Here is a 9,839-nt window from a genome sequence, read left to right as displayed (position 1 = left end):
GTGTGTGTGTACCCTGACACCAGCTTTAGTGATGTTGTGTGTGTGTGTACCTTGACTCCAGCTTTAGTGATGGAGATGGTGTGTGTGTACCTTGACTCCAGCTTTAGTGATGTTGTGTGTGTGTGTGTGTGTACCTTGACTCCAGCTTTAGTATTGGAGATGGTGTGTGTGTACCTTGACTCCAGCTTTAGTGATGGAGATGGTGTATGTGTACCTTGACTCCAGCTTTAGTGATGGAGATGGTGTGTGTGTACCTTGACTCCAGCTTTAGTGATGTTGTGTGTGTGTGTGTGTGTACCCTGACACCAGCTTTAGTGATGTTGTGTGTGTGTGTACCTTGACTCCAGCTTTAGTGATGTTGTGTGTGTGTACCTTGACTCAGCTTTAGTGATGGAGATGGTGAGTGTGTACCTTGACTCCAGCTTTAGTGATGGTGTGTGTGTGTGTACCTTGACCCCAGCTTTAGTGATGTTGTGTGTGTGTATGTACCTTGACACCAGCTTTAGTGATGTTGTGTGTGTGTGTGTGTACCTTGACCCCAGCTTTAGTGATGTTGTGTGTGTGTGTGTGTACCTTGACCCCAGCTTTAGTGATGTTGTGTGTGTGTGTGTACCTTGACTCCAGCTTTAGTGATGGAGATGGTCTGTTGCTCCATGGCCTCGTGGATGGCCACCTGGTCTCTGGTCTCCATCTTATCAAACTCATCGATACAACACACACCCTGTCGATAAAGAGAAATACACACCGCTTTAATCACAAAACACACACACACACACAAACAAACACGCATCATCCTCAGCTCGCACACACTCACGTTGTCAGCGAGCATGAGCGCGCCGGCCTCGATGACGAACTCATGTGACTCCTCGTCTCGAACCACAGCTGCTGTTAAACCTGCTGCACTGCTGGCCTTCCCACTGGTATACACAGCCCTGGGACTGAACTCCTCCACATGCCTGAGACAGAGTGTACAGGTGTAGTGTGGGTATAGAGGGAGGTGTAAGGCTAGGAGACTGAGAGTGTACAGGTGTAGTGTGGGTATAGGGGACAGTGTGTAAGGCTAGGAGACTGAGAGTGTACAGGTGTAGTGTGGGTATAGGGGACAGTGTGTAAGGCTAGGAGACTGAGTGTACAGGTGTAGTGTGGGTATAGGGGACAGTGTGTAAGGCTAGGAGACTGAGAGTGTACAGGTGTAGTGTGGGTATAGGGGACAGTGTGTAAGGCTAGGAGACTGAGAGTGTACAGGTGTAGTGTGGGTATAGGGGACAGTATGTAAGGCTAGGAGACTGAGAGTGTACAGGTGTAGTGTGGGTATAGGGGACAGTGTGTAAGGCTAGGAGACTGAGAGTGTACAGGTGTAGTGTGGGTATAGGGGAGGTGTAACGCTAGGAGACTGAGAGTGTACAGTAGTAGTGTGGGTATAGGGGACAGTGTGTAAGGCTAGGAGACTGAGTGTACAGGTGTAGTGTGGGTATAGGGGACAGTGTGTAAGGCTAGGAGGCTGAGAGTGCACAGGTGTAGTGTGGGTATAGGGGACAGTGTGTAAGGCTAGGAGGCTGAGAGTGTACAGGTGTAGTGTGGGTATAATGGGGATGTGTCAGTGGTTTTGTGAGGGTAGATGGGTATTGTGAGTAGAGGCATAAGTGCGGAGACTAAAGGGTGGGGGGATTCACTTGAGGAATGATTTTTGACAGAGGAGTCTCATACAGTGCCTTCAGAAAGTATTCACACCCCTTGACTTTTCACACATATTGCTGTGTTACAGTCTGAATTTGAAATGTTTTAACTTGAGATATTTGGTCACTGGCCTACACACAATACCCATACTGTCAAAGCGGAATTGTGTTTTCCCCAATTTTTTTTAACTCATCACAAATGAAAAGCTGAAATGTCTTGAGTCAGTAAGTATTCAACCCCTTTGCTGTGGCAAGACTAAACAAAGTTCAGAAGTAAGTCACATAATAAGTTGCATGGACTCAAAAAACTTGTGCAAAACTAGTGCTTAATATGATGTTTGAATGACTACCTCCTCTCTGTACCACACACATACAATTATCTGTAAGGTCCCTCAGCCAAGAATGGAATTTCAACACAGATTCAGCCACAAAGACCAGGGTGCTTTTCCAATGCCTCGCAAAGAAGGACACCTATTGGTAGATGGATCAAAATAAAAAAGCAGGCATTGAATATCTCTTTGAGCATGGTGAAGTTATTAATTACACTTTGGATGGTGTATTAATACACCTAGTCACTACAGGTGTCCTTCCTAACTCAGTTGCTGGAGAGGAAAGAAAGCGCTCAGGGATTTCACCATGAGACCAATGGTGGCTTTAAAACAGTTTAATGGCTGTGATAGGAGAAAATTGAGGATGGATCAACAACATTGCAGTTACTCCACAATACTAACCTAATTGACAAAATGTGGAATAGCCTAAGTCAAGGCACTGTACATGTAGGTAGACAGTGTGGAGTGTATAGTGTGCAGGGTGTGGAGGTCTTACTTGAGGAACTGGCTCTTGGCGGTAGAGGGGTCTCCGACAATGCAGACGTTGACATCTCCTCTGAGAGACGTTCCCTCCATGGTGGTCTTAGGAACACCCCCAAACAACATCAACAGGATACCACGCTTCACCTCATCGTTACCTACACAAACACACATTACACACACACACACATTATACACACATTGCACACACACACACAGAATACCACATGCAAAGGCTGTGGTAATAACATGGTAGTAGTAACAGTGTAGTACTGACCACGTATAGTTGGGAACAGGCTAGTGCTGAGGTTGTTGTAGTAATATGGTAGTGGTGTAGTAGTATAGTAGTAGTAACAGTGTGGTACTGACCATGTATAGTTGGGAACATGCTGGTGCTGAGGTTGTTGTAGTACTATGGTAGTGGTATAGTAGTAGTAACAGTGTAGTACTGACCACGTATAGTTGGGAACAGGCTGGTGCTGAGGTTGTTGTAATAATATGGTAGTGATGTAGTAGTATAGTAGTAGTAACAGTGTAGTACTGACCGTGTATAGTTGGGAACAAGCTGGTGCTGAGGTTGTTGTAGTAATATGGTAGTGGTGTAGTAGTATAGTAGTAGTAACAGTGTAGTACTGACTGTGTATAGTTGGGAACAGGCTGGTGCTGAGGTTGTTGTAGTACTATGGTAGTGGTGTAGTAGTATAGTAGTAGTAACAGTGTAGTACTGACCGTGTATAGTTGGGAACAAGCTGGTGCTGAGGTTGTTGTAGTAATATGGTAGTGGTGTAGTAGTATATTAGTAGTAACAGTGTAGCACTGACCGTGTATAGTTGGGAACAGACTGGTGCCGAGGTTGTGGTAGAGGTTCTTGTCTTGGCTCATCTCAAACACCTTCTCCCACTCCTGAACTGACATCTGGCTCTTGATGCTCTCTGCCGTCTGATCCTCATCACGCAGCTCCTTCCCCCCGAACTACACACACACACACACGATTACAATTCCCTTCAAACAAATGTTGTACATGCATGCATTACATGTATAATAGTTTGTAGCCTGAAGTAGTATGAGAGTTTGTGTGTGTCTCGATGTTTGGGTGTGTGTGTGTCTCGATGGTTGAGTGAGTGTGTGTCGATGTTTGGGTGTGTATGTGTCTCGATGGTTGGGTGAGTGTGTGTGTCGTACCCTGGGGTTGGTAGGAGCCACATGGCAGGCGAGGAAGGCCAGTCTGTAGGACAGCTCTCTGACACCCAGGGCTTTAAGACCGCGAAGGCCCTCGTTCTCATAACCCTGTCTCCCTCCTACACGGGAACTGGTCTCTGCTCGCACACCTAGAGAGATGGGAAATTAGTCCTGTTGTGTGTCTGTATGACCTGTGTACGTGTCATGCCAGTGTGTGTGTGTGTGTGTACATACCTGCGGTGCTGAGCTGGGAGACGTCGGGAACCACTATCAGTGAGCCAGTGATATCACAGCGGTCTCCGGCCTGGGCCGTCTCCACAGCCTCAGCCCTCAGAATCACCTCTAGAGAGCGGGGGATGGACCCTCTGGGCAGCTCTGCCTGGGTCTCCTGGATACGCACCTACACACACACACACACAGAGGTTAGACATACAAACGCATAACACACACAAGTTTCAGACTTAGACACACACACACGTAACATTACTGACACACAAACAATCACACGCGTGCCTTCCTACTATTCTGAAGGGACCAAGTTGTTGAGGTGACAAAGTTATTTAGATGATATCTGACAGAATCCCTGAGCCGACTAGGTGAAAAATCTGCCGTTGTTCACTTGAGTAAGGCACTTAACCCTAATTGCTGTAAGTCGCTCTGGATAAGAGCATCTGCAAAATGACAAAAAATTTAAATGTCTACCTTCTGGAAGTCGATGAACTTGGAGCGGTGTGTGTCTAGGTGGAAGCGAGCGCGGTTGCTGCAGACGGGGTTCCTGCAGACGGTGGGCGGTGCGTACTTGAACTGCTGGGGCACGTCCGGACACACCCCCTGGCAGTCCAGACACAGGAACGTCCCGCTCACCTGATGGAGGCAAAACAGAGAGGATCAGACACAGATGTCATACATCTCAAGAGTTTTTAGGAAGCATTATTTGGCCTCACTCACAAGCTGTGGGTTTACGGTGTGTGACTCACCAGTTCTGGGTGTACGGGGTGCGTCCTCACTACCTGTGCACTGATCCGCACCAGAGAGCCGATACGCAGGGAGGACAGCTCACGGATCCTATAACACAAAACAAACACTGTCAGGTCACACACAAAACATCTTAGAGAACAGAACACCATTTGTGTGACTTGAAACATTTGTCTTCAGGTATGTGTCTCTTACTTGTGTCTGGTGGGCAGGTCCTGAATGGCCAAGTAGAACTCCTTATTCACTGGGACATTCCCATGATCCCTAGCAAAGTTCCTCACCGCACGACAAAGGAAGGGATACACTCTGAAGTGGAGGAGAGGTAGAAGCAGAAAGAAGAATAGAGAGCTTGTTAGCTGGACATAGTAACGCTAAGATCATCAATAACATGAACACACAAAGGTTCTAAGTAGAGGTCGACAAATCTGCATTGTCGATTAATTAGGGCCGATTTCAAGTTTCCATAACAATCAGTAATCGTCATTTTTGGACACCGATTATGGCCGATTACATTGCACTCCACGAGGAGACTGCGTGGCAGGGTGATCACCTGTTACGCGAGTGCAGCAAGGAGCCAAGGTAAGTTGCTAGCTAGCATTAAGCTTATCTTATGAAAAACAATCAATCATAACATAATCACTAGTTTACTACACATGGTTGATGACATTACTAGTTTAACTAGCTTGTCCTGCGTTGCATATAATCAATGTAGTGCCTGTTAATTTATCATCGAATCACAGCCTACTTTGCCAAACGGGTGATGACTTAACAAGCGCACTTGCGAAAAAAGGCTTGTCGTTGCACCAATGTACCTAACCATAAACATCAATGCCTTTCTTAAAATCAATACACAAGTATCTTTTCTGAAACCTGCATATTTAGTTAAAATAAATTAATGTTAGCAGGCAATATTAACTAGGGAAATTGTGTCACTTCTCTTGTGTTCTGTGCAAGCAGTCAGGGTATATGCAGCCGTTTGGGCCACCTGGCTCGTTGCGAACTGTGTAATGACCATTTCTTCCTAACAAAGACAGTACTTAATTTGCCAGAATTTTACATGATTATGACATAACATTGAAGGTTGTGCAATGTAACAGCAATATTTAGACTTAGGGATGCCACCTGTTCACCTGATTTGATTTTGATTTGTTCGATAAAATACGTAACGGTTCAGTATTTCACTGAGAGAATAAACGTTTTCTTTTTGAAATGATAGTTTCCGGATTTGACCATATTAATGACCTATGGCTCGTATTTCTGTGTGTTTATTATATTAGAGTTAAGTCTATGATTTGATATTGATAGAGCAGTCTGACTGAGCGGTGGTAGGCAGCAGCAGGCTCATAAGCATTCATTCAAACAGCACTTTCCTGCGTTTGCCAGCAGCTTTTCGCAATGCTTGAAGCACAGCGCTGTTTATGACTTCAAGCTTATTAACTCCCGAGATTAGGCTAACAATACTATAGTGCCTATAAGAACATCCAATAGTCAAAGGTAAATGAAATACAAATGGTATAGAGAGAAATAGTCCTATAATTCCTATAATAACTACAACCTAAAGACTCATGCTAAAAGGAATCACCAGCTTTCATATGTTCTCATGTTCTGAGTAAAGAACTTAAACATTAGCTTTTTTACATGGCACATATTGCACGTTTACTTTCTTCTCCAACACTGTTTTTGCATTATTTAAACCAAAATGAACATGTTTCATTATTTATTTGAGACAAAATTTATTTTATTTATGTATTATATTAAGTTAAAATAAAAGTGTTCATTCAGGATTGTTGTAATTGTCATTATTACAAATATACATATAAAAATCGTCCAATACTCGTCTTTTTTTGGTCCTTCAATAATCGGTTATCGTGTTGAAAAATCATAATCGGTCGACCTCCAGTTCTAAGTGCTCTGTTAAGAGTTTTATGGAGTGTCGTGCCCCTCTGATGGATTGAGGGATTTAAATATGATTGTAGATCTGTAGCTACCTGTAGAACTCCTCCTGGATGGTGGTTGCCAGTTCCTGATTAAATCCTTCCAGATCAGTGAAGGAGACCAGCAGAGTGTTTCTCTCTGGCCTGATCAGCTCCTCAGCATCACGGACATACTTCACCTCACCGTCTGCTGTCTGGTACCTACACACACAGAAATACAACATATTTATTAGTTGTATGCATCCCATTTTGTGTATAACTGATGTATAACTGTGGTTATAGAAGACTTGTATGAAGCTAGACTGGATATGTTAGACATGCACATTGTGTTAGCCAACTGCAACTAGCTTGTAAGCTAGCCAGCTAGCTAGGTTTCAACAGTTCCAAAAACTTGGTAAAATACGATTGAAATAGTTAGTTAGCACACTATTAATAAAGTAAATCCAGCCATAACATTGACGTTTAGCTATATGTTACAGTTTGATAGCTATCCAATAGCTATTAGCTAGCTAGCTAACAATGTACCAAGAACAATAACATCATCATGTCATTATTTCACCTACTCTTCTAAGAAAGCCTGGAAAAGCTTCTGGCATTTCTCTGCCAACTCGTCCTTCACCATCTGTCCCGCATTCTCCTGAGTCGGCTGTACAAGATCCATATTTTCACTGGATTAAAACTAAAATATTAATATGTGAAATAGTTCTAAAGTCACTCCCGTCTCCTTTTGACTGTACAACGCACGCTGTGGGAAAGAAAGTGCATTTTTCGCGCGAAAACCAGGACCATGTGACTTTTGGCGCGACATAGTCGACCAATTACATCGTTGTATCTTGAACCATGCAAACGTATGAAGAATTATAGCCAATCAAAAGTTGGTATGCAAATTTATATCGCCCTTTCTCCTTCCATGGCTTCCATGCTAGAAAAATGTATGCTTTATGACCATCTGCGGTTGTTACTAGTTACCGCAGACACAAAATCAAAATGGTCTATATCGTAAAAATTCATGAAAACAAAAATGTGCTTTTTGGTCTTAATTTAAAATTGGGGTTAGGGATAAGATTATCCGTGTGGTTTAAATTGTGGATTAAGGTTAGGGTTAGGTTTAAAATCAGAGTTACCTTGTAGAAATAGGTGGGGTTTAGCCATAATTATGACTTTGTGGGTGTGGTAACTAGTGACGAGCGGACTGCGTGGACAGATCTAGGACCAGCTTCCCTTCCCACTCCTAGTATAAAGGAGGAACGCGAAAAACGGACCTTAGACAGTTAATAAAGTGTAATATCGTTACCGTGTTAGAAGCAACTTTGTGTATTTTCCCATAAAATGAAAGAGCGTACTAGTGGTAGCTACATCCAGAATGTTGGTGGGGTGACGTTCCAGGTTTCTCCACCGGATGTAGCTGTTGAACTGATAGAGCATGTTCTCAAGTGCAGCATTGTCATATTCTTGGAGTGATAAGGTTTTGTAAAAACTGGGAATTTGTGGTTTTAACAGAGGAAGGACAAGGACCATAGTTTGCCAGTTCACCCTGACAAGTGCCCTCCTCTCTCATCTCTTCTTCATAAGCAGTAGCCAACACGAATATGGATGATGTCTACCTGTCATTCACCAATCCTGGTCTTTCATATCATTGATGCAGTTGAAGGGAGAGGAGACAGCCTTTGGAGTATTGGGATGTCATGTACACCTTTTCCCATGTCCTTCACGTACATTGTTCTGAAAACACCGGACCGGTGATAAGCAATATGGTGGATACTTACCAGGTGCTTGTTTGCTTTTACCTGCTCAGTTCTTTCACACCAGAGCATATAAAGGAGAGGAAGCCCCTTTATACTGTTAAGATGAAGCCCATTTCTTTCTGACTTTCCCACGATTGTTCAGTCTCACCAACAGGAAACTATCGGCCTCGACTTGACCAGACCATCTGTAGGCAGTAGCCTACCACACATGCCACACACACACACACACACACACACACACACACACACACACACACACACACACACACACACACACACACACACACACACACACACACACACACACACACACACACACACACACACACACACACACACACACTTTGTTACATTACAGCCTTATTTAAAATGTATTAAATTGTTTTTTCCCTCATCAATCTACATACACATAATACTCCATAATGACAAAGAAAAAAAGTTATTTACATTTTTTTGCAAATGTATCAATAAAAAAACAACTGAAATATCACATTTAAATAAGTATTCAGACTCTTTTCTCAGTACTTTGTTGACGCACCTTTGGCAGCGATTACAGCCTCGATTCTTCTTGGGTTTGACACTACAAGCTTGGCATACCTGTATTCGGGGAGTTTCTCCCATTCTTCTCTGCAGCTCCCATTCTTCAAGCTCTGTCCAGTTGGATGGAGAGCGTCGCTGCACAGCTATATTCAAGTCTTTCCAGAGATGTTTTATCGGATTCAAGTCCGAGCTCTGGCTGGGCCACTTAAGGACATTCAGAGACTTGTCCCGAAGCCACTCCTTCGTTGTCTTGGCTTTGTGCTTAGAGTTGTTGTCCTGGTGGAAGACCTCAGTCTGAGGTCCTGAGCGCTCTGGAGCAGGTTTTCATCTAGGATCTCTCTGCCACTGAAAAACATTCCCAAAGCATGATGCTGCCACCATCATGCTTCATCGTAGGGATGGTGCCAGGTTTCCTCCAGACGTGACGCTGTACATTCAGGCCAAAAAGTTTCATCTTGGTTTCATCAGACCAGAAAATCTTGTTCCTCATGTTCTGAGAGTCTTTTAGGTGCCTTTTAGCAAACTCCAAGCAGGCTGTCATGTTCCTTTTACTGAGGAATGGCTTCCGTCTGGCCGCTCGACCATAAAGGCCTGATTGGTGGAGTGCTGCAGAGATGGTCGTCCTTCTGGAAGTTTCTCCCATCTCCACAGAAGAACTCTGGGGCTCTGTCAGAGTGATCATCGGGTTCATGGTCACCTCCCTGACCAAGGCCTTTCGCCCCCGTTTGCTCAGTTTGGCCGGGCAGCCAGTTCTAGGAAGAGTCTTGGTGGTTCCAAACTTCTTCCATTTAAGAATGGCCATTGTGTTCTTGGGGACCTTCAATGATGCAGAAATGTTTTGGTAACCTTCCTCAGATCTGTGCCTCAACACAATCCTGTCTTGGAGCTCTACGGACAATTCCTTCGACCTCATGGCTTGGTTTATGCTCAGACATGCACTGTGAACTGTGGGACCTTATATAGACAGGTGTGTGCCTTTTC

General features: G+C 44.1%; 1 protein-coding gene across 1 annotated transcript in view; it reads right to left on the bottom strand.

Annotated features, from left to right (window-relative positions):
* The window catches only part of LOC112247427 (zygotic DNA replication licensing factor mcm6-B-like), a 12,362-nt gene extending 5,021 nt beyond the window's left edge, over positions 1-7,341 (bottom strand). Inside the window, exons 1-11 of the mRNA XM_042328908.1 lie at positions 7,137-7,341; positions 6,628-6,774; positions 4,835-4,945; positions 4,642-4,729; positions 4,367-4,528; positions 3,899-4,064; positions 3,668-3,813; positions 3,307-3,457; positions 2,502-2,643; positions 815-956; positions 614-721 (exon numbers count right to left, since the gene is read on the bottom strand). Of these exons, the coding sequence (XP_042184842.1) occupies positions 614-721; positions 815-956; positions 2,502-2,643; positions 3,307-3,457; positions 3,668-3,813; positions 3,899-4,064; positions 4,367-4,528; positions 4,642-4,729; positions 4,835-4,945; positions 6,628-6,774; positions 7,137-7,234 (1,461 nt within the window). The 5' untranslated portion in view covers positions 7,235-7,341. The remainder of the gene's footprint in view (positions 1-613; positions 722-814; positions 957-2,501; positions 2,644-3,306; positions 3,458-3,667; positions 3,814-3,898; positions 4,065-4,366; positions 4,529-4,641; positions 4,730-4,834; positions 4,946-6,627; positions 6,775-7,136) is intronic.
* Positions 7,342-9,839: the final 2,498 nt, after the last annotated feature.

The sequence above is a fragment of the Oncorhynchus tshawytscha genome, linkage group LG10 (assembly GCF_018296145.1).
Source record: "Oncorhynchus tshawytscha isolate Ot180627B linkage group LG10, Otsh_v2.0, whole genome shotgun sequence".
Lineage (NCBI taxonomy): Eukaryota > Metazoa > Chordata > Actinopteri > Salmoniformes > Salmonidae > Oncorhynchus > Oncorhynchus tshawytscha.
The sequence above is the reverse complement of the archived record's forward strand: the minus strand, read 5'-3'. Positions and strand labels throughout refer to the sequence as shown.